The 24,161-nt window shown below is 43.3% G+C and overlaps 3 protein-coding genes across 5 annotated transcripts in view; 1 reads left to right on the top strand and 2 right to left on the bottom strand.

The window, feature by feature from the left end:
- Positions 1-1,406: 1,406 nt before the first annotated feature.
- On the top strand, positions 1,407-11,107 carry smad9 (SMAD family member 9). The gene is made up of 8 exons (XM_069146281.1): positions 1,407-2,661; positions 4,613-5,165; positions 6,405-6,620; positions 6,806-7,063; positions 7,185-7,295; positions 7,775-7,996; positions 8,680-8,936; positions 9,903-11,107. The coding sequence occupies exons 2-8, from the start codon at positions 4,970-4,972 to the stop codon at positions 10,044-10,046; spliced, it is 1,404 nt and encodes a 467-aa protein (XP_069002382.1). The 5' UTR covers positions 1,407-2,661; positions 4,613-4,969; the 3' UTR covers positions 10,047-11,107.
- An 8-nt stretch (positions 11,108-11,115) lies between these two features.
- On the bottom strand, positions 11,116-14,052 carry rfxap (regulatory factor X-associated protein). The gene is made up of 3 exons (XM_069146284.1): positions 13,368-14,052; positions 13,031-13,141; positions 11,116-12,064 (listed from the first exon to the last, which is right to left on the bottom strand). Exons 1-3 carry the CDS (start codon positions 13,794-13,796, stop codon positions 11,960-11,962), a joined length of 645 nt encoding a protein of 214 aa, XP_069002385.1. The 5' UTR covers positions 13,797-14,052; the 3' UTR covers positions 11,116-11,959.
- A 4,306-nt stretch (positions 14,053-18,358) lies between these two features.
- dclk1a (doublecortin-like kinase 1a) overlaps positions 18,359-24,161 on the bottom strand; it is a 48,880-nt gene continuing 43,077 nt past the window's right edge. For all 3 annotated transcript variants that reach the window (XM_069146275.1, XM_069146276.1, XM_069146277.1), the window contains 8 exons: positions 22,037-22,183; positions 20,832-20,965; positions 20,606-20,683; positions 20,335-20,431; positions 20,118-20,198; positions 19,875-19,988; positions 19,636-19,709; positions 18,359-18,498 (listed from right to left, as the gene is read on the bottom strand). In XM_069146275.1, the coding sequence (XP_069002376.1) occupies positions 18,441-18,498; positions 19,636-19,709; positions 19,875-19,988; positions 20,118-20,198; positions 20,335-20,431; positions 20,606-20,683; positions 20,832-20,965; positions 22,037-22,183 (783 nt within the window). In that variant the 3' untranslated portion in view covers positions 18,359-18,440. The remainder of the gene's footprint in view (positions 18,499-19,635; positions 19,710-19,874; positions 19,989-20,117; positions 20,199-20,334; positions 20,432-20,605; positions 20,684-20,831; positions 20,966-22,036; positions 22,184-24,161) is intronic.

Here is a 24,161-nt window from a genome sequence, read left to right as displayed (position 1 = left end):
GTAAAAAAAAAAAAAAAAAAAAGAGAGAGAAAAAAAAAAAAAGGTGACCAATTATAGATTTACGTGAGGAAAGCATGGCATTGATCTCGGTATGATTCCTACAGATCCCTTCCAGGAAATGAGTTTCACTTAAACTTCTATGTGATGCCCAAAATAGATAACTATAAATTACCATTTTAATGCGAGTCTGAGCGGTTTAAGGGGCCCCTGGACAGATCGTCTGCACTTTCCAGGATGTTATGGTCACTTCTAAAAGGTAAACAGGTTGTTAAAGTGCTCCTCGTTTTCCTTCATAGTTGGCTGCTGCTCCTCCCGGATTCCCTGCGAGTCCGCGGCGCAGCCTTTGAGATCACAGGCATTAAAAGACCGCCACCCTCACGTCGCTCACCGGCGGCGTATCCCGGTGTTATCATTGCGACGGTTCACCTGGGGGGGGGGGGGGGGGGGGGGTGTGCAGTCAAAATGGTTTCTGACTGGATCCCCGGAGTGGTTTCACTTCGTGTTGGGAGTATTGTTACGTTCCGCAGGCAGTTGCTGTAAACTGTGAAAATGTCAAACTTGTAGACTCACTGTCGCCAGCCGGGCTTGCGTCATTAACTGGACCAGTCACGGCACTCCCAATAAAGAATCGTATCCATCCGCAATGAGAGAGACCTCTGTACGGCTCCCAACAATAGATAATGAAACAAATACAGGTTTCAAAGAGTGGGGGACGGAGGGGGGGGAGGAGGGGGAGAACCTTGATTTTTACATCCTGAGTGAATTCGTGGAGGATGACTGCGAGGAGTCCTCCTCGAGAACAATTTTTATTTTTTTTTTTACTTTTACTTTTACTTTAGGCTACAGGTGCAGTGTGTTTATGTGCATGTGCGCGCGGCCACATAAAAGTATCCTAAATAGTTACTTAATGGCAGATTTAATCGGGTCTGTTATTTTTTTTAAAAGGCTACGAGGCTATAAATAATAATTACATGACTCTAAATCAATTTCGACACGTCTCTTACCGTTTATAATCTGGGCTACGCAGAATTGGCAGACGGATGCACTCTTGTTCGTGTCTTACTAACGTGTGCGAGTTAATAATGGCAATTAATTGGATGAGGGGATAATGAGGTGTAACACAAAACCGGGGAGAACATCGTGAGCCTCCCACCAGTTGCCCTAGGAAAATCACCGGGGCAAGTCTGGAAGGGGAGAACAGGTGTGTTTGGTTTTTTTGGGGGGGGTTTTTTGTCTTCTTCTTCCTGGGCCTCCATTAGTTAGAGCCAGCTCTGATTGATGATTGGGAGACTGGACACCGCTCAGGTGGCACGCACGCAAGCCGCGAGCGCTGAATCTGAAATCCCTGAAATCCTGGGAAAGTTCCAGGAGGGGGGGGGAGGGAGGGAGGGAGGGGAGGCGGAGGGATCTCGCATACAGGCGCTGCGGTTCCAGCCAGGCTGACGCCGCCGAGGCTGTGTGGCGCTCGGCTGGGGCTGCTGGAAGGAGTGGAGCCTCGGAGCTCTTCAAACCTGCGTCAATGCGACCGCAGAGGACACCACCGGAAAATACCGACCGAACCTTCACAATAAAGGCCGAAAGTCAGTCGCTCGTAGTGAGTTTTGAGCGAAGGGCCTCACCAAAATCGCAGCAGTTGGTAAGAAAGGCTGCTGTAGACTTTAGGAATTAACAGCTGAAATATATATTAAAAAAAAAAAAATTAAAAATAATGGAGTCACTTTTAATGTAGCCTCGACCGACATTGTGCTATGTGTACCGTTAAATGAGCCAAACCCAATAACCAAATAGATTTAAACACGGTGGCTAAATTACAACATTTGTTTGTTTTGTTTTGTTTGTTTTTTTAATTCCAGCGTTCACTAAAATTGTATCTTTTATCTAAAATTGTAAATATATTTTCAATAATCTTATGTAATTTCATTCTTGAAGCCTACTGATAAATTAATATTGGAACTGTTGATTGTTTTATCTTTTTACAAGGATATATTGTATCATTTGTATGCATAATTGATAGGCCAATTATAAATCAAATATTATGAACTAACCTAAATCATTCTAAATAGGCTACCTAAATACTAAAAACTGTATTATAGCCTACCCTAATCATTTTAACAGTCTTAAAAAAAAAAATTTGATTAGTTGATTATCATAAACATTAACAATTAAATGAAATTACAACGCAAAATCTGGTCATCAACAGATAATTTAGTATCTTAAATGTATAGCCATAGAACTCACCATTAAAGGAATTGAATTTTACAGACACACAACTCGTATTATCGATTGTTTGTTTGTTTGTTTTTTTCTGTGGCCTTACATATTTGGTATCACACCAGTTGTTGTTGTTGTTGTTTTCTCCCCCTTTTGTTGACATGACATTGAAATAAGCGCCTTTTACTTTCGTATTTTAGTTATGCTTTTGTTTTGAAATAACCAAACTGGACGCAGTTTTCGTCATTGAAGCTCGCCTGACGCTAAAATACACACGCGCCCAGAAACAATACACGCAAACAGACACACACACACACACACACACACACACACACACACACACACCCACCTTCGCAGCTCCAGTGTGCTGGCCTGACCTACTGCACTACAGACTGGGGAGCCGCTCACCCTCACGCGGCTGTCTGCAGTGCACTTGATACCACAACAGAGGTGAGAAAATGAACCAGCACTCCGTTGCATATTTCCAGGAATTGTGATTTGTTTTTTGTTTTTTTATTTTGTAGCCAATGTCCAAGTGGTGTTGTTGTTGTTGTTGTTGATTTGTGGCCCTGTTGAATATCAAAGATTGTGGTTGTTGTAAATAAGTTGTATGACATTTTTTTTTTTCACGAGGCAACTTTTGGGCGATGAAATGTTCAGATATTATCATCATAATGACTTGAGTTTCGTAAAAGTCTTTCAGAGCAGAAATATTAAAATTAGAAGACCGGTTTGAACACTTGTTCAAAAATAAAAGACAAACAAATAACGATGGTTGTCTTCGCTACACGTGCTTTGATCGACCGGAGGTTTTAGACTGTAGAGACATGCTGTGAAACTTCGGTAACAACGACGTGATTGATTTTGGATGTCGTGTGTCTGATCACATATTTCCCGTCAAGGTGTGTTTAGAGGTTGCGCGGGCAGATCCCGGATTTTGTAGCAGCAAAAAAAAAATTAATAAAAAAAAGGACTTTGTGTTGTAGTAGTAGTAAAAGGAAGCTGGCGTGTTTACTATTTTTTTTTTTTTTTTTTTTTGGGGAAGGGGTGTCCTGGTGGTAATGCATTAGGTAATTAGCCTATCTGAGCCTGCAGACTGAGTGACGCCAGGCTCCATAAAGCGGCGGCAGCAGAGGACTGATGCGGCATTGAGCTGGTGCGCTTTTTGCTGTCATTGTAAAAAAAAACAACCAGCTGTCTGCTGGGAAACCAGTGCTGGTCACGTTTCTACCAGAAAACACAGGGCGTACTGTAAGCGCAGGTATGCTCATTTCATTATCACCCGTGTTTTGTTTAGTTAAGATTTAATCCGACTGAAAAGCCATAAAACTCCCCAAATTTAAAGACGGAACTCTTGTGGTTGTCCTCTATTTACAATGAGGGGATGTATATGACAAAAAGAGAAAAAAGACGTGGTTAAAAGAGCTTCCGAGTTATCTTTACACAGTCTTGTATTATCTGCATTACATGCATTTAAACAGATGTGTGTAAAATTGGAGAATGAGCAACGAAAAGCTGCATCTATCGAGCATGCCGGAATCATTTACAAGATCACGCTAAATGGGTTTTATAGGTTACAAAAAGTGTGTCAGACATGGTTGTCCCTAAGACTGAAGCGCGCTGCAGAAGACAAGTGAACAAGTAGATCGTAATAAACTCACTATTCAGTCTCGGACACACTTTTATGTGTATTATATGTATGAATATTAGATGATGTAGGATGATGATGATGCACATTAGTGATTATTAATGGGACTCAATTAGGCTCCCTAAATATCGTGGAATACTTCTACTTACACCTTGTTGTTGGCATTTGTGCCATTTCCAATAGCACTTTGATGGGCAGAAAAAAACACAAACAGAGGGAGAGCTCTCTCCCTCTGTCTCCCTCCCTCCCTCTCCCCCTCCTGTCCTGTGATGTGTTCTGGCCAGACAGTATGGCTCCTGGGCGTCAGTGGCATGATCATAGAAACAGAGGCCAGAAAGGACATTCCTCATTGTTGGTGAATCTAGAAATGAGCCTGGTCATCTTGGCCTGCTCTGTCTGAAATTGTTTTTCTTGCATGTGTCATTTTCTCCACAGAGAATAATAATGCTGTTCAGCATGCGGGAGAGCAGCTCTCTGTAACGGAGCCCTGCTGATACAGACCCCCTATCGTGGGATTTAATGCCCAGTTCATTAAATACTAGCAGATTTTGGTTATGTGATGTTCGGCTTTTGATTTTGCCTGGCCGTTCTCCATCACTCAGGACCAGCTTAATCACCCCAGTGACTCTGGATTTATTTGTTAGGGGAAATAAACCAAAGGTCTCCTTCCTACCTATCCTCCCCATTCCTCCATCCGTGCATCTGTTTTTGGCTGAGTTGTCAGCTAATACAGTCTTTCACTTCTCTTGCCAGATGATTGAAACCTGACCTGGATTTCTGGCTGCGCGAGGAATAACCTTCCCTGCAGGAGGTTCCGAATCCAGAGCTGCCGGGTCGCTTCTGTGCCAACACAGAGAGGGGATTTAGGGTTTGCGCTGCACTGGCAGAAGTCCAACTCCTCCACCAGAGCTGCTCGGAAGCAACAGCGGAATACAGAAAACAGCCTCTTGTTTACACAGACTCATCACGCTCCCTCTTTTATCCCCACCTCTCCGTTTCTTCTGCCCTGGCTACTCATTATTTGCTTCCTCACTCCAGTCCTCAGGGGAACTTTTATCCCTTTAACAGCACCCATCAGCTCGTCCTGCCGACCCGTTTATCCACCTCGCAATGACCTCCTCTACCTCCATTACTTCCCTATTCTCCTTCACCAGCCCGGCGGTGAAGCGCCTGCTGGGCTGGAAACAAGGGGATGAGGAGGAGAAGTGGGCAGAGAAGGCTGTGGACTCTCTGGTGAAGAAACTGAAGAAGAAGAAGGGGGCGATGGAGGAGCTGGAGAGAGCCCTCAGCTGCCCGGGGCAGCCCAGTGAGTATCACCGAGTCCAACGCGCATGTTTAGTATAGCGGTTTCCGTTGTGGAGGTCAGAACCCATAAAGGGTCACAAGATAATCCTGACATGAGTTGATCAACAGGATTTGAAAGAACACTCAGAAAAACAATGCAGCGTTGACCTTCCTCTAACGTTTTGCTTGTTTCTCGTGAATAAATGTGATGCTTTTACCTCTCCGGGCCTCAAAGGAAACCGTTTGAGTGGGAAAAAAAAAAATCACTGTTAGGTGGACTCGTAATATATTATGCAACATGTGGCCAAGGGTCGCAAGGAGGCAGCGCTTCCTTTTACTGGTATAAAGGTTTATAGAGAAGAGATAAAGAACATCTTTATCGATCAAGTCAGTAATGAAGATGCTTTATACGTATAAGGTCACATGATGGATGGAACAGATACCATTTCTCAGTCCCAGAAACCTTTTTATTAATTAAATTTAAGATTAATTTTTTTTAATTATTTTTATAAAAAAAATGTATTATTTAAAGAGATTTACACTGCTTCTCAAAATTAATTGTTTATATTCACATTTAACAGTATTTTAAGATTAAATAAACATTTTAATCAGCTGAAATATTGTAGAAATATTGTAGAAAACACAAAAGTACGGCAGATTTGTGGAGCCTCCACTTAAAGGTGCACAAGAGGAAGTGCAGGAGCTAAAATGATTAGGTGGAGTTTTTTTTTTTTTTTTTTTTTTTTTTTTTTAATAACTCCTTTTTGCGGGAGTTATGACCCCATCTAGTGGCTGAGATTAATGGGCCATTGGGAGTTAAGGGCAGGTGATGCTACCTGGAGGGTGTGGCTATAGCAGGAAGACGGTCTTTGACCTCACGTCCTCAAAGTCCAGAAACTGCTCCTCCTTTGTTTCGGACAATCCTCAGTTTCATCTTTGCAATCCCCATTTTTGGTGAAGTTTTGAACGTCTCAGTATTTGGAATAAATAATGCTTCCCCCTTTGTGTAGATTATTTTGGATGTGGAGCCATTTTTTTTTTTTTTTTTTTTTTTTTGCCCAGCCACCACAGTGTTTGTCAGTTGGACAAGAAACGACCACTACAGGTCGTGACTGTCTTGCTTCTTCTGGAGTATGAAGAGAATTAAAAGTAATACGAAGTGCCGTTGTAACTCGTGACTATGGCTTCAGACAGCAGGAACGGCACCGTTGATTTTGTAAAGATGGATTGAGCGCGGCAACGTTTCATTTGACTCTTTCAGGCAAATGTGTAACGATCCCTCGCTCGCTGGACGGGAGGCTGCAGGTGTCCCACAGGAAGGGGCTGCCCCACGTCATCTACTGCAGGGTGTGGCGCTGGCCCGACCTGCAGTCCCACCACGAGCTGAAAGCGCTCGAGTGCTGCGAGTTCGCCTTCGGCTCCAAGCAGAAGGACATCTGTGTCAACCCGTACCACTACAGACGTGTGGAGACTCCAGGTACAAGCGGTAGCCGAGAACTTTTTTTTTTTTTTGTATATTTGCTGTAAATACGACGTCAGCATCTCGTGTTCCCAAGCCAATGGCATTTGCAGCGTTATGATCTCTTTATGGCAGCATCTGTCTCTTACTCCAGTTCTGACTTTGTCTTTCTTTTCTTCTTCTTCTTTCTCTCGTCTCCTCAGTGTTGCCACCGGTTCTGGTCCCACGCCACAGCGAGTTCAACCCTCAACACAGTCTCCTGGCGAAGTTCAGAAATGCCTCCCTGCACAACGAGCCTCTGATGCCCCAGAACGCCACCTACCCGGACTCCTTCCCGCCGCTGCCGTGCGCCTCCTTCTCCTCCTCCCCAGCTTCATCCCTAGCCCAGTCTCCCACCTCGCAGAGTTACCCCAGCTCCCCCAACAGCTCCGCAGAACCCGGCAGTCCATATCACATCACGGGTGAGAATGAAAAGCCGCAAGCTTGACCCGCGCGCTGCGCCACGGTCTCCGACGAGTGCGCGTCGCTTACGCCCTCCCCCATTTAATCCTCCTTTGGGATTTGTGACACGGTTTTTTCCAGCCGAGACTCCGCCGCCTCCGTACAGCATGATGGAGGCGAACCCCCAAGAGGACGCGAAGCCCAGCAACTCCACGGAAACCACAAAACTGACGTTTTCCGCTCCGCACAGAGGTAACGTAACGCCGAGATATTTGGGATACGCGACGATAGGAGAAGTATTGACTCATTGTTTCATAGTTTCACCACGATATAAAGATCCTTTTAGCTTCACATTTGCAGGCATGTATCAAAATACTAAATATATTGTGTACTGTGTGACTTAATTAAAAAATACAACAAAGACAACATATGAAATGTTGAAAATGGGCAAATGTTATTGTTTTACGAAAAACTCATTTTTAATTTGATGCCAACAACACATTAGAAAAAAAAAAAAAAAAAAAAAAGGGGCAACACAAAAACTGGAAAGATTGCGTAACACTAAAGGAAACGGGGTTGGATTTGGTCGTATTTGAAGGAATTTGCATCAGTGCGCTGCAGCACAAACCGTAGATCTGAAACGACACACATTATCAGACTTATTTATTTGACCCCCCCCCCCCCCCGACGCCCACCTCGAAGTCAAACTCTTTGCCTGCGGTCCCGTTTAGACATGAGGCCCGTATGTTACGAGGAACCCGAGTACTGGTGCTCCGTGGCTTACTACGAGCTCAACAACCGGGTGGGGGAGACGTTCCACGCGTCGGCCCGCAGCGTCCTGGTGGACGGCTTCACCGACCCGTCCAACAACAAGAACCGCTTCTGCCTCGGCCTGCTTTCCAACGTCAACCGCAACTCCACCATCGAACACACGCGCAGGCACATAGGCAAAGGTAGGCTGGACGGCTCTTGTGGGTCAAATTCACATCACAACGCTTTTTTTTTTTTTTTTTTTAGGGACTATATACGTTCGGCGAGAGTAAACAACGGCAGACAGGAGGTTGGCAAAAAAAAAAAAAAAAGGAATCGACTTTACTTGGTTTGAATCGATGGATGCGTGCGCGCCTGTCGGGGCGTTGCGCTCGTCCCCCTCTTGTGGTCGCGGTGAAAGAGTGAAACGAAGCCGGCCCTTTTTTTTTTTTTTTCCCCCCCCGACAGACATCAAGCGTCTCTTCGGGTTACAGTAAAACTGTGCACTTTTGAGAGGAACGCGTGCGGTTTTGAATGATATGGGTGACACAAAGGCTTGAGGGCAGTTATGTCTGCAAGTTTGCAGACAATAGCGACACCACTCAAGACATTCCTCATTTACAAGCACTTACAAGCTGCCCTTGTAGTTTTCCACCGGCCAAATGAGAGAAAACAGCCTTTTCTGTTCCGTTTACAGGGCAGCGATTGATTATATAGGCTTCATTGTTAACTATTATCTTCGCTATTCGTCTTTTCTTGGATAAAAAAAAAAAAAAAAAGGGGCTATGTTTTTCCTCCCTTTTGCCGGTGTTAAGTGTTCGGGTCGCTTGGCGGGCTTCATCAGCAGGGGGAGGGAGCGTTTGACGTCTCTCGTCTCCGTTCTCAGGTTTGCACCTTTACTATGTCGGCGGCGAGGTGTACGCCGAGTGTCTGAGCGACAGCAGCATCTTCGTCCAGAGCCGCAACTGTAATTTCCAGCACGGCTTCCACGCCACCACCGTCTGCAAGATCCCCAGCGGCTGCAGCCTCAAGATCTTCAACAACCAGCTGTTCGCTCAGCTTCTCGCCCAGTCCGTGAACCACGGCTTCGAGGTGGTCTACGAGCTCACCAAGATGTGCACCATCCGCATGAGCTTCGTGAAGGTACCGAGCTTTCTTTTCAAACCGAACGCGACCGGTGACAGAAAGGCAGACGGTGGTCACGTTTCGGCTCGAAACCTAGATCAGTCTCTCCAGGAGTTGTCTTTTGCCATTTTTTTTTTTTTGCAATCAACAATTGACTTGTATTTGTGGTGGTATTAGTCAAAAAAAACTGCTATGCAGTTTGCAGAATTTTAAATGATTTTTTTTTTTGTTTGTTTTTTGGGGGGTTTTTTTTGTGATTAAATTGTGGGATTTGGCAAAAATCACAAGTTGAGGAAAAAAGGTTTTGATTTTTTTGTTTTTTGTGTTTTGGAACTACTTCAAAGTCAATATGTAATCATTTCGTATGATAAGTGTACATGACGGAATTAGCTCGTAATATTAATCTTCTCGTCTTTTCTCTATTTTCTGAACTTAAAGAACCATGGCCTTAAAGTTACAACAACAAAAAAACAAATTCTTTGTCATAAAAGTAGCACTCTGTCGCTGCAGAATATATATTCTACATCCTTTTGTAGCCTAATTCTCATAAGACCACATTTGCCATAAACCGCTGAACGTCAATTTGGTGTACCAGCATGTGGTTCGTTTTGATGGAGAACTTTGCTGACTGTAAATAAGAAGTTGTTTTTGTTAAAAGAGTAAGTTTTGTTTGGAAAGAATTTCTTCGTGCCACAATGTCTTCAGCAAAAGCTTCCACTGAGAAACCTTTGTTGTGGAGAAATCGTGGGAACATTGCAAAATTGCAAGCTCCCCTAAATATTGCATTCGTTAATTCCTGGAGGGATTGCTCTATAGCTTAATCCGAACAGTTCCAGATCCACTCGAACGTTTGTCAGTGTAACTCAAACTCCTACTAAATACAAAGTGGGATTACAATTGCCAATTTAGCAGCCATTTATTTTGACTAGTTACCTGAACTGCCACTACAACCGGCTGAGATTTGGGTTTGTGTCCCCTCCTCAGGGCTGGGGAGCTGAATACCACCGTCAAGACGTGACCAGCACCCCCTGCTGGATCGAAGTGCATCTGCACGGGCCCCTACAGTGGCTGGACAAGGTCCTGACGCAGATGGGCTCGCCGCACAACCCCATTTCTTCGGTGTCATAACATGAACACGCACGCGCACTTTTCGAGTGTGCGCCCCCGAGTCCTTCACGCAGGTAGTCGTAGATTCTGTGCGTTTCGCTGTATCCAAGTCTCCTGTCCTGAAATCCCTCTTCCTGACATCTCGTCCAAAAACTACGTATTTGTTAGATCTGCGTGTCATCACGCCACACAGGTGGAACACGCGTACAGTACGACGCTACTTCAAGCCGGTTTAATTTACAGCTCGTGAAGTTTAAACTATCAAAGTGTTCCTTAATTTCAGTGCGATCTGGGGGGGGGGGGGGGGTCGACCGATGTGGCTTTTTCAGAGCCGACGCCGATTTTTGGTAATCGAGGAGGCTGATAAACGGACACGTGGAACCGACGTACATTTACGGTAAAGATGTTCATCTTTGTGTGAACATTTGGAATGACAAATCCAAACACAAAACTGGATTCACAAACTCATAAAAAGAGCAAATATGACATGATTGTAGTGGTTTTGCAACTTACGTGTAGAGGTGACTGTCGAGTTTTTTTTTTTAACTTCCGCTGCGTCTGCTGTCTTAACTTTAAAACAAAGGTTCTCTGGGCTGCTGAAATCTTCTCCGCCACAGAAGCGCAGCGAGGTCCTTCTGTGGCGGAGAAGCACTCGGCGTTGATTGGCCGTTTCTCACGAGGTACAACCAATCGGATAAAAGCTGTGGGCAGGACATTGCTCAACACCACAGATTGGTGACTGCAGACTGAGAGACTCGGCATCAGAGCCAAAGCAGCGCATTTTAAAATGAATTCATTTAATTGTCGATTTAGTAAAAAAAAAAAAAAACAATCGTAAAAATCCTAAATATCTGCCCTGATAATCGGTCAGGCCGATAATCGGTCGACCCCTCTGATAAAGCATTTATCCTCCCGTTTCCATTGGAACATGTTAACTGCACAAGACAACAAAAACTGGGATATATTTGTAGGTACTCAAAGAATTGTTATTCTGTGTTGTTGTTGTTTTTTAAGATTTGAATTTTTTTCCATCACATTTAAAGAATAAAGCTTTCAACGCAAACACACAATCTGAGAAATCTCCCAATGGTAGCGTCATATTTTTAATCTCGTATTCACAGCAGGGGACACGCGCTTAAAACAGGGACATGATAATGAAGTAACTTCTTTATGCTTTTCACACTTTACCAACATACAGTACATCCCCGCTTCTTTTCTACACAAAGCCCACAGAGCTAGCAGGAGAAACCCTCGGCATCCCAACTCTTTGTGTTCAGACATACAAATCTTGTGTTAAAAACAAGTCATAAAAGCGGCACTTTCCTGGAAAGACATGCACTACATAACTGATTGTCACACATAACATCACTTCAAGAGAAAACCTTAAAAACACAGTGAAGGACAATAATTAAAAGTATCACAAAAGATGCTATATTTTCAGCCGATGATAAATAAAAAAAATTTAAAAAAAAACATGAAACTGAACTCAGGGCTTATTTGGATTCTACACAACTTGGGATAATTATATTCCACGGTCTCGGGGTTATTACTGCCACATAAATAAAGATAACGGACAAAGAATAGGACTCGACAATGCAACAAAAATGTACATTAAGTGGGAAAAAAAAAATAAAAAAAATGTTGGCTTATATTTAGAAAAATATATTTCCAAAACAGCACCAGACTCGGTTTGTTTGCATGGTATACGTGCTACTTCAAAAGTCCTCACCTTTTGAGGGACTTGTCAAGTTAACTTTCACTCGTCCAGCAGTCTCACCACATGATTACCGTATTATTTGATCTTCCGCCCGGTTCTCTGACTGGAACATTTCCCCAATTACAGTGTGCAGATGCTATCCGTTTAGGTGCCGGCGTGTTTCTTCAGTGCTCTCAGTGCATTGCAAATACTAACGTTAAACACTGACCGGCTGGCGTCAGCAGCCCTGGAACTGCTGCTGCGTTTGGCTGCGGTTCTGTGTGGCCAGGAGCTGCTGCTGCTGCTGCAGGAAGCTGATCACCTCTGGACTCCTGAGCAACGACTGAGGGACACGAGACAAGATTTCAGAACAAAATCGAACAACTCCTTCTGCAGATCCGCCCGCTTGCTTCTATCCGCCTTTTTGGGGAAGAGCGCACAGAATTGCTCCGTCATAAGCGGGGACGTCTTCCCGGTGGAGGAACATCGAGAGACGCGCGAGCTGTCGAACCTCTTCACTTCCACACTTCGGCATTAAGGCATTTGAAACAATTTTGATTTGAATAAGAAGTTGTTGTTGTTGTTGTTTTTATACGGGTTGGTACAAAATATTCCCTCAACACCTTAAAAATTCTTAGCTTCAAAAATGTTTTCCATGTCACAAATCGAGAGGTTTTAATATTAGTTTTTAGGTTAACTCGGAGAAAGAATTCTCCTTTTAGCAGGTCAATGTAAAAAACAGTTGAAATGTAATTTATTAGTTTAAAACTCAATTTCGGTCAAATTGAAACTGAATGCAATATGACGAAATGGCATTCATTTCCCCAGGGAAAACTCAACCCTCTGTATACTTCCACATTCAGTTCTCACAATTCAAATTCAGTACTTAAATCTCAAAGTTCAGTTTGTGTGTCACACATCCAGGTCTTTCGGGAGTAAAACTTTCCAGACCCGGAAGTTCGCCGGATGAACATTTGTCAGAAACTTAAATCAAACGTCAGGAACGTCACACGTCTGCGTTTGCATCAGACACTGTTATCGAGTTATTTTTGTGTATTTACTATGCAAGCAAAAAAAAGAAGAAGTCTGTAACCAAAACCAACAAAACTATAAATGAGAACTGGTTTGCAAACCAAATAATTGTATTCTCATTTCATATATTTTTTTTTACTCGCAATCCTGATTTTTGATTGCAGTGAGACTAATTTGCTCTCAAAACTTTTTTTTTCTTTCTTCTTTTTCTTTCATAATAAAGACACAAAAATACCTTTATAACTTATCAGTCAACGTGAGAAGCTCAAAGACTTACCAGTCTTTTCTGGTTGAGGACCTGCTCTATGAGAGAAGGTCTGGCTGGACGGTCCCCCATGGCACCGAGACGCTGTTTGTTCACAGACACGGGTCGTTCCTCAGAGTTCTCCTATGGTGCAAAAAATAAATAAATAAAAAAAAAAAAAAAATAGGCAATTAATAGAGGAAGTCTTGTTTGTCTTGTGCATCACTAAAGTGCCAAAGAACGACTGAGTCGAGCCCTGGTTGTGTAAACTGCACTGAAAGCTGTGGTATCGTATCATCATGGTACCATCAGCACTTGGGATTTAAATATATATCTGCCACTAAAAAAATAAAATAAAATAAAGTCTTACATCAAGTTTCCCACTGGACATGGCCTGATCACTCTTTTTCTTCTTGTACTTGTCTTTGTACATCTTGTTCCGGTGCTTCTTGCACATCCACGGTTTCCTCTGCTTGGCCACCTGCGTCGTGGTCTCCGTGCACCCCTCGTAGGTGCACTGCTTCGGGGCGTTGTCGCCCTCCGAGGTCTCCTCGTCGTTGAGCTCCTCCGGGCTCGCCGCGCTGTCTCTGGGGTCCGAGGTGTCCAGCACGTCGCTCTCCTCGTCCGGGTCGTCCATGTCGTAGGAGGAGACGTTGTTCTCCGGTTCGTGCGGCGTGATCACATTTCTGCTGTCGACAACTCCGCTTTTACTCACATAGTACCTTTGTCCGTCTTTGGTGAGCAGAAGAGTCGAGTCTTTGTCTTTATGTGCAGACGCCGAGTTGTCTTCTTCGCTCATGACTGCGGTGAACGGAACAGTAGCAGGGGACCTTAGCTGGGCTTGCTAACTAGTCTGCCTTTTCAACATTTGTTGACATTTTCCCCAGAGTTTTAAAAAAAAAAAAAAAAAAATTTTTTTAATATATATTAGTCGTTACGTTTCTTTCCGGAGGCGCTATGTCATAGGTACGCCACGATTTTAGCTGTGAAGCTCATAATTTATAGCCGACTGCTCCGATAGTTCCAGCGGTTTAGCCCTCCGCTGCTTCACGCTGCATGTCAATAACAGAAAGCTTCTTCTTCGCTGCGTTAGTCCCACGTGAGAGTGACCCCTGGTGGCCAACTTTACAACTGCATGTCGTTTACAATATCTTACTTTTAATGACAAGAAAATATTTTACAAACTGACAGAGGTGTGTGTGTGGGTGGGGGGGGGGGGTATACTTGTACGTTTACATGTTGTTTAATCGCTGCAGTTGTAACTACTACACCTGTCCTATTATAACCCAAATAGAAGTGTGTGCGCTAAACACTTAAATGACTTTTCAAAAAAGATTTCAGAAGTGTAGAATTTGAGAAAACTAAAACTTTAGCAAGAGTGAACAAGATTTTCTAGGGAGAGATACTTCACAGTCGCAGGTGTTCAGACCTACACGCGCACCATTCTCCGCTGGGTATGATGTTCCTTGCAGGCAGAAAACTGTCAGTCGGGGAATATGGCAGGCAAGATCAAAATGAAAACGCAGAGACAGCAGTCTGAGTACTTGCTCTGTAACAGGCAGAAATGTCTGGGTTACTTGTAATTCCTGGTTCTTGAGGTGTCTAAGGACGGGATTCGTCTGGACATGCATGTCAGGTCCAAAAAAAAATTGAAAAATTATGATAATAGAGCAAGTCCTCAAAAGTATAAAAGAACATCATATTATTACATAAAAGTTATACTATAGCATGTCATTCAAATTATGACAGAAGTCATACTATAGCATGTCGTCCGAAATATGATTAAAAAAAAAAAAGAAGTAATTTTTGACGACATGCTATAAGTATGACTTCCGTTCAACTTATGGAAGCTACCACAGTGGTGCAGCTGTCAGCGTTGTCGTCTCTCAGTCTAAAGTTCCCGGTTTGATTCCTGCCTGTGACTTTCTAAGTTGAATTTGCATGTTCCTGCAAAACTAGTACCCTAAAGTTTATAGTCCACAATAAGGATGACTAACTTATGCATGTAGTCCATAATGTAAAGCATAATATTCAAGCAACAACACTAACCACTGCACCACTGTGCTTTCTTCCATAAAACATTTAAAAGTCATATAAGTTATGTAAGTCAGACAAACATGCAGTAAAGGCAGCACAATTTTGCAGTTGCTGGCGTTGTCATCTCACAATCAGGAAGTACTCGGTTCGATCAGGGGCTTGGAACTCTGTGGAGGATTGCATGTTCTTGCCTGGAGTGTGACTTTGTCACATTTACGACTACATGATGTTTGTTTTACATCATGGACTACATGCATGATAACATGCATAAGTTAGTCGTCCAAACATATTTTACTTTTAAGTGATTACTTATGCAGGAACATGCAAATTCCACATAGAAAGTCCCAGGCAGGGATCGAACCACAGACCTTTAGACTGTGAGATGACAACACTGACAACTGCACTATTGTGTTGCCTGATGAAATTTTTTTAACGGAAGTCATACTTATAGCATGTTGTCAGAAATATGATTTAAAAAAAAAGTCATACTATAGCATGTCGTCAGAAATATGTCAAATGTCATAATATGACTTTTTTTTTTTTTACATTTTGGACGACATGCTATCGTATTACTAATTTATGACATTTTGGAGAAAATACTATATTATGACATTTTAATCATTGTTTGGATTAGTGAATATTGTGTGACGTTTTAGGACTTTTAGGACGACATACTATACCTACATTTATCACACCGCCTTTCCCATCAATTTCTGACACACACACACACACACACACACACACACACACACACACACACACACAGAGTGAAAAATGACAGCATAGTCACAGAGGGGGACCCCCCCCCCCCCCCCCCCCACCGACTGTGGTAAATCGAAAATAAGATTTTATTAATATATTGGAATGATAAATATCCATCTGCTCTGTCATCCCACCTGCATGAGAAAAACAAAAACAAAAAACTATATAAATATATATTGAAAACGCTTAGATTTAGGGATTCCTGTAGCCAAGAATTGATATCTGGCCAGCAATCCAGTTATGCAACATAATGAAAACACACTGAACCGTGAAATCTTCCACTGACTAGACATATCAAAGCTTTATAAAAAAGACACCGAGAATTTGTTTTTGAACCATATTTTAATTAGTACTATTGTTAATGATAGACCATTGTTGAACAGAGGTACAGGTATTGGTATTGCAACAGACTGATAAACGGCGGCGCAGCTGCGAGAGCACTTTGGTAAACCACATGTGCCCATGTGCTGGAGAGAGAGTGGATTTCAACAGCACAACAGATTCATACTGATCCGGTCAATATGGCGGCACGTTACTGTGTATGTGCGACAATGACAAGTAAATACAGAAACTTAGACAAGTGTGACGACTGCAGGGAAATCATCTCCAAAAACAACTGAAACCTGCTCTGCATTTCTCTCACTCATCTGGCTTCTCGTCTCTTATCGCACATCAGCTACTGGAAATCACATTGCTGGTTTCTTTTGTAGAAGTAGTAATATCATTCCCAGTGTCCAATGAGAAGCGAAGATGATGGTCGCGTCTGCTTCTCTAGGTTTGACAGGCGCTACGACGTCAGGTCAAAATGGTCCTCTTCAACTCAACTGTATTGTTTCATTTAGACCTGATGATCTCCTCTCGATTCTTTTTTTTGTTTGCTGTCTGACCGATACACATGTATGACAGATTTTTTTTTTTAAACAATTCTCATAGACTTAGTACTAGTAAAGAAATATACTGTATTGTGAACTATCAAAATAAATAAAATTAGTTATTTACAGAACATATAAACAATACTTCATCACTAAACTGTTTTTATAAGAATAGGCTACTGTATGTCTGTCATGCTTTCATCTGAATAAATGAAGCCATGAATGAGGTTGTACAGAGCTGAAATAAATCCTCCTCCATCTTTTTTTTTTTTTTTTTTTTTTTAACTGTACTGCTTTGCAAGAGTGCTGCTGGTTCTCCGGCATCCAAACTGTTACTCTCTCAGTCCTGTTTAACTGCACCTAGACTGCAGTACTTGTGTGCAAGTAGGCAGCCCTCAAGAACTGTTAATTGTATACGTTTACCACCTGAAACACATCTCCAAATCCATACAAGTGGGACACTTGAGCTGCAATGACGCAGCCGGGACATGTCGATGAAATACACCCGGGGTGTTGATTTGTGAAAACGTGTGCGTTAAGGAAAACACAGTTCAGATGTTGAGTTTGCTACACAAGCACCTGGATGCTGCTGAATCTTGTGTATTCGTCATGAACCAAGCGGTTAACAAAATTCAGAGGAGCACTCAAATGCACCGTTATTGGCGTTAAGAGCAGTCTGTGTAAAATGTAAACTGTTATACTGCAATCCAACATTACGGAAAGGCAACGGCAAAACTGTGTGGAGCACAGGATTTATAGCACAGGTGCTGTCTTTGTTCTTTTTCAGTGAACAATGTTTTGAACACATTTAGCAAAAAAAAAAAAAAAAAAAAACTCCTCTCTCTGCTGACCGTCGCTCTCATTTTCCAACATTACGCTGCTCATTGAATCTACCACAGCCTACCAGAACATTTCTGAGCTCTACTTCTACGCACGGCGCCATTGTTTTCATTCCACCAAGCTCTTCGGGACAAGTCAACAAAAACATATCTGTCATGAAAAAGAGAAATGCATATCAAAAAATAATGTAGTGAATAAAGAAAGAATACATAAGGTTCAATAAAACATGAACATCGGTCCATATTCTCATATTGCCTTGTAGAGCTGTTCCACCATAAGGAAGTTTCCATGTTGAGCCCCGATCATCACTGAAGTGGTCAACAGTACTGTTGCCCTTTCTCGCTCCGTGAGCTCTGAAACACGTGCTCAGATCAGAGAACGTTAGAAATAATAATTTTTAAAAAAGTCTGTAACATCACTCCACCTTTTCCCTCTTCACCACGATCCCTGTCTCGTTGCCTCTTTAGTCTCTCTCCCAACTTCTCGATCGCCTTTTTTCTACTCATTCACCCCTTGATCGATCTCTCCTCCAGGCTTGGAAAGATGGATTTTGGGGAGCAAAAAAGTTCTCTCCCAATTTGTGTTCCTCCTCCATACAGAGGGAGGAGCCGGATGAGGATTTTTTTTTTCTCCCGTCCTTGCTTCTTCCTCTGCACACCTCCTCATCCTCCTCCTCCCCCTCCTCCCGTCCACCTCCTCCTCTCCAGAAGGGCGAGCTGGGTGAGCGGACGGTGGTGGCTGAGCCCACGGCGATATCATCAGAGTCAGGTAGGTGGGGGGGGGGGGGGGTATCTGGGGAGGGGTCGGAGCAAGCGTCAGGGGTCAGAGAGGGAGGGGCGCCGCGGGCGGGCCGGGGAGGCCAACTGGGAGGCTCCGCCCGCAGTGTTTTTGTGGTGGTTACTGTTGTCGCATCATCTGCAGAGGCAGCGGCTTCACATCCGGGTGGCGTCCTCGTCGGAGAACCTGCCCCTCCTTATCAAGAGGGGTGGCCTGAAAGAGGAAGGAACAAGAACGTGATGGTTAGATCCACTGATGCAGGCTCCCGGTGGCACGGTGGATTATCCAAAATGGAGGACCAGGTGTTCATTAAGTTACTAATCAATATCTAACAGCCACAAAGGGAATAATAAAAAAAAAAAAAAAAAAGAAAAGAAAAGTTCTCTGTTGCGTCTTTGTTCATTTTTTATTTCCTGGATTTTCTATATTTTTTTATTTGCTGCAAAATGTAACTAAACTATTTTTCATATCTTTTCTCTCTATAGTCAATAAGTAACATACCAAAAATGACTGCAAATATAAAAAAGCAGAGTAAAACTGATTGGCATACCAAAATGCATTATTAATGCCTTCATTTGCATTCATTCATCGAAGTTCGTAATTCCCGTGTCTAAATTCCTTTAACTTCAATAACCTTTATAACCATGAACCTCAAGGTCCTCCAGAACTCAGTTGATAAAGTCACACAACAGGAGTTGGGCAGCTGAATAGCAAGGTTTGTTGTTAGAGGAGGCAGCCATGAGCATCACATCAAGCTAAATTTAAAATAAAAAAAAATAAATAAATAAAAAAAATCGCAAGAATTCAATGAGACATACAAGTACATGATTATTTCTTTGGAAAGGTAGCGTTCACAAAGAAAGTGCGCAAAAAAAAACAACAACCCGTGACCGTTAGCGAAAACCTCAGCAACACCTGTTTGTTTACTTTGTTATTGAGGAAATAGTTTGTTGAACGGACATTCATTCACAGGGGTAAATCTGTGGATAACTTGCATTCACACACCAAGAAATCCGGGGGATACTAATAAACGGTGACACACCACAGAGGCGTAAGGCTTTCACAAAAGACGGACGAAAACGATGCAGGTAACGCGGGTAATGCAGGTATGAAATCTGTGTTTACGACGATTAAAGGAAAGAACCAAAAAGTCAAGCACAAAATATATATTTTTTTTAAAAAAACACAGAACAGGGACAACATGAAGTTGTCAAAGCAGCACAGCAGCAGGGCAGCATGCGGGGAGGGGGGGGACGACATCAATTTCATAGACACTATTTTGGTTCGTTTTGATTTCTCGCTGGGTTGCGATTGTCTACCCAGTTGTGTCTCGGTGGAAACCTGCCGTACCTTATCCAGTACATGGCCGGGTGCTGGTAGAAATCCAATGACCCAGATCTCTGCATAGAAAAGCTGTCATCCAACTGAACACAAAGAGAAACCAGCACAATCAATCTAAACACCAGTTCACTTGAAAAAGAGAAACACCACAAGACACAAACTTTCACTCAGAGAGCTGTATCTGTTGTAAGAAGTAGTAAGAGCAGTTGGGTTTATGGGTATTGTAGTTTCTCTTGGTAGTAACTTACAGAAATGACTGACACTCCGGCAGTGGTGTCGTTGACCTTCGGACTGGTGTTGAAGTGCTTCTTTATCTTCCCTGCTACTGACAGCTGGTGGTCGTTCTCGCATAGACCCTCGTCCTGTGTCGGGCAAGGAAGGAGACGGAATAAATTCAGTGTTTTTTTTTGTTGTTGTTGTTTTTTTTTGGGGGGGGGAATAGAACCGCATACATGTGAGGGGCCAAAATGGTCAATGACACCGAAACTTACAGTGACCCAAGGGTGCTCCAGCACCTGGAGGGCGTTGTATCTCTGATCCACCTCCACCTCCAGCATGGATCGGATCAGCTCCTGCAGCAACAAGCAAACCGTGGTGTTTTATTTTTTATTTTATTTTTTTTGGTACTGTTTCTGTATATAAAGGGAATTCCCCCCAGCCTGTTCACAATACATATGGACAGATGAATATTGAACAGTGAATATTCACCTTGGCTGTCTCGGACACGTTGTCCCAGTACGGTAGAGGAAATTCAAGCTGTCCCATAAGAATCTGATCAAAAAGCACTTCTTGATCATCACTGCTCCTGCAAACACAACAGCTCCTCATGAACGAGTGTTATAAAGACAACAGTGCTCTGATTAACACAGTCCACAGGAGGCAAGGTGCAATATTACTGCCAGCCATCAGGGGGACTCGTACTCAACTTTAAGAACGACTTTAAAGCAATAAAAAGTAGCAGTAGTGACAATTAGCGTACCCTCGGAAGGGTGGGAAGCCACACAGTAGGATGTAGGTGATGACTCCAGCTGCCCAGATGTCCACCTTAAGGCCATACCTGTACAAAGACAAATAAAGTAGTTGTAGGCAAAGGGAGAGAAACAGACTGATATATCGGCCATGAAACTGAATTATGACATTAAAGGAGTAGTGCCTGCAGTGGCGATTTGTCCACGTGACTTCAGCTCTGCAGCTGCTGCTCTTACCCTGTTTCTGCGATAATTTCAGGTGCTACATATGTCGGGGTGCCGCAGACAGTGTAGAGGGGTCCGTCCACCACAGTCGCCAAACCGAAGTCTCCCAGTTTCAGGCTTTTGCTGCCATCTGCATGTTCATACACCTTAGCACAGAAAATGTAAACAAAATGTTAAAAGTAGGATCTTAAATGGCTGCAAAGCCGAAAAGTTTGGTTAAACTCACTGGACTCTATTTGCTCATAACCCAACAGCAGAAAAACGTTGTGACCAGCCGGTGAATCCAGCAAATCATTGAGCAGATATTTTAACCAGGAGTTGGTGGAGACTACACAACTGAAATGTGAGTGAATGTTAGACTTAAGTTTGCCAGATGGCCAAAACAGCTTTAATACTAAATAGATTTCTTTATGATGTCCAACGAAAATTTTAAAGATGGTGTTTTCTTTTGTAGGTAATAGTTTGTGTAGGCTTTCATACATGGTGTCACGTGTTCCAGTTATTTTTTTTCCACCTGCTCCATGTTTTTGTGATTAGTCTCCATATCAGGACCTTCAAAAATAATAATAAAAGGAAACCTTTTGTGAACCACTTGAACCACTTAGCTTCAGTGCTTTTTTATTTATGTAATTAAAACAGTTACAAAGCCATTAAGGGCATATAAAAAAAAAGTCCTTCATAACAAACTAAACCTTCAGCAACAGACTCATCCTACCTCGCTATTTAAAGGAGCGATACAAGGAGGTCATTATTACTTTGCTTGGCCTGTGGTGACTGAACTGGACTAAACTTTAAACTTGTTTTTTGTTGGACATTTCTACCGTTCAGCTCTTTGCACAGTGGAGGAAAAGAAGCTTCACGTGGCTCGATGGTCAGAATGGGCGAATGTTACAGCGGAGACTACTCAACTGGCTTTGGAACATTTCTAAAGTCTGAATGTGTTCTGACCATCACTTGTAAGGAATCAAAAGGGGTAAAGAAAGCTGGAGTGAGAGCACAACAATGGTGGACAGAAGGGAGACAGCACAAATGGGGGATGCTGGAGAAGGAGAGTACTGGAGGTGTGAGGGCAAGCAGGGATGAGTCATCTGTCTCCTCTGTGAGAGTCCAGAGGGAGTGAAATTTCTCCGCTGCTCATTCAGAAAGGCGGCAGGATAAGAATGAGCGCAAAGGCCACAGGTTATACGACCCTGTGTGTATGAGCTGCGTGAACTCACCAGCAAGTTTTCTGGTTTGATGTCTCTGTGCACAATGTTGAGGCTGTGGAGGTATTTAATGGCGTTGATCAGATTGTAGAGCATGCCGCTGGCGTCTCTCTCTGTGTATCTGTTGGCGGAGGTGATGGCATCGAACAGATCTCCTCCCTGCGGACAAGGCATGATGGACGGGTGGGCCGTCAAGTATTAGGAGCGATATCTCGCACGCAGAGCACGACAGATTCAGTTCAGACATTTCCCAGTTGCTCATCCTTTCTGTGAAGAATAATTTCCAGCTACAAACTAAATTTACTAGCGAGGGCTTTTTTTTTTTTTTTTTGTCCGCTCAGCAGCTGGAGGGATAAACTGTGTCCCGATTCCTCACCTTGGTTGAAACATCTCCTCGCCCATCTTTAATATTTCCCATTTATTTGAATTTTTCCTGTTAATACTTCCACAGCTCGGTCTCACTTTCTCACGTTTTTCATTCTGTCTGAACCTCGGCTGCCTCCCGCTGTACCTCTCTCTCATCCCCCCCCCCCCCCCCACCCGTGTCTCTCTCCCTGAGTGGACGAAGTGGAACAGAGGCTTAAAATAGGGCTGAATGTCTCTCTGTGTCGTCCAGCACAGGATCACGCACAGTCAGGGTCCGACCTGCGCAGCGACACTTGTTTAAATATGAGCGCTGTCAAACGACACAGCTCAGCCTCAAACCAATGCTTCTGCACTTCTCTACCTCCACTATGTTGCAGACAGTATATGGACATTCAGACGTTACATGTAAAATCTCATATTAAAACTCTATAATATAAATAAGTAATATACTGCCATAAATTTGGATGCTTTCCGTAAAATTTCAGAACCTGGCTGCAGGGATTTTCTCCCACTCCGTTACGGGAGCTTTACTGAGGTCAGTCCAAGCGGCAACCGACACTGAAGTCACCCTTCAAGTTCGGTATTTGGCCGGCAATATCTTGCTCGCTGAGTGACCATATTTGGTCGAGCTGAGAAGGAGCTAGCGGTGGATTTCGACTCAATCCGATGGGAAACCTGAGGACACTACCCCTTGCCCACCGAGGGCGGAAACCTGACCGCACCACAGGCCTGTCAATCAAACACACACGTCCCCCCCCCCCCCCACCCCACCTCAAAAAAAAAAAAAAAACACAGCTTTTTGACCCCTAATTTCTAATCAATGATGGGACTCTTTTCAGATGGACCACCAGAAAACTAATAAGAAGGAGAGACTTTACCCAACAACACCATAATAACTTGTGGAAAAAATGTATTGACTTGATTATTTCACGAGAGAAGTTGAACGAGAGTCTATGGAGCCGGAGGCTTTTTGGGGCCAACCCCTAGTGGCCCTTGGTGGTATTGCAGTTTAAGGAACTTCCGCATCATCGTGTTTTTCAGACCTGGAAGCTACGTCCACTTTTTTTTATACAGTCTATGAAGCCTTACTAACATCCCACAAGATGTTAAATGTGGTGTAAATCAGCCCGTTAAGTTCCTCCTCAACATCAAATATTTCACTTGGCCTTACTAAAACTGACAGAAAGTAGCGACATTTTTGTCTGTTAAGTTCTCCCTTAATTTAAACTAATGGACCGAGCCCAAAACAGAACCAGGCAAAAGGACACTAAAATATGGGTACACTACATCTCTCTCCTCTTATCCATCACCTCCCCCCTTTCAAAGCCTCTATCCGTCTGCCTCCCTCTCTCATCCCTGTCACTCTGGCAGTGCACCCTTTCCACCTCATTCATCCACAGCCTCCTCTCGATCCTCCTACTTTGGACATGCTCACACGTACGCTCACAGATTGCCTCTCATCTATATTCTGTAGTACTCCAAACCACGGCACGAACAGATGGATCACATTCCTGGCTCCTGAATTATGCACAAACATTTCTCGACTCGGGGAGCGAGAGAGAGAATGAAGAATGTGGACACACGAGCGCTCGGGGCCAGAGACCGATTCTCCCGATCCCATACTGTGTGACGGGTTGGAATTCATCATTTGCTTCACTGGTCGAATGTTGCTCTTCTGTCTCTGTCACCATTTCTGCCTCTCTGCTCGCCTCAAATTTGAAATAATCATCACAATCATAAAAAAAAAAAAAAAATGAATGTATCTATCGTT

The sequence above is a fragment of the Embiotoca jacksoni genome, unplaced genomic scaffold, assembly GCF_022577435.1.
Source record: "Embiotoca jacksoni isolate LCO1_2020_lvr unplaced genomic scaffold, fEmbJac1.0.p SCAF_13, whole genome shotgun sequence".
Classification (NCBI taxonomy): Eukaryota; Metazoa; Chordata; class Actinopteri; family Embiotocidae; genus Embiotoca; species Embiotoca jacksoni.
Note: the sequence above shows the minus strand (reverse complement) of the source record. Positions and strands in the feature narration are given on the sequence as shown.

What these genes read in the sequence shown, in the direction of transcription:
- smad9 (XM_069146281.1), top strand. Translation starts at nt 4,970, where the DNA reads ATGACCTCCTCTACCTCCATTACTTCCCTATTCTCCTTCACCAGCCCG. An exon ending in CAGTCCATATCACATCACGG is followed by an intron (nt 7,064 to 7,184) that starts GTGAGAATGAAA and finishes GGTTTTTTCCAG; the next exon opens with CCGAGACTCCGCCGCCTCCG. An exon ending in TCCGCATGAGCTTCGTGAAG is followed by an intron (nt 8,937 to 9,902) that starts GTACCGAGCTTT and finishes TCCCCTCCTCAG; the next exon opens with GGCTGGGGAGCTGAATACCA.
- rfxap (XM_069146284.1), bottom strand. Translation starts at nt 13,796, where the DNA reads ATGAGCGAAGAAGACAACTCGGCGTCTGCACATAAAGACAAAGACTCG. An exon ending in TGTCCAGTGGGAAACTTGAT is followed by an intron (nt 13,142 to 13,367) that starts GTAAGACTTTAT and finishes TTTGCACCATAG; the next exon opens with GAGAACTCTGAGGAACGACC. An exon ending in TCCTCAACCAGAAAAGACTG is followed by an intron (nt 12,065 to 13,030) that starts GTAAGTCTTTGA and finishes CGTGTCCCTCAG; the next exon opens with TCGTTGCTCAGGAGTCCAGA.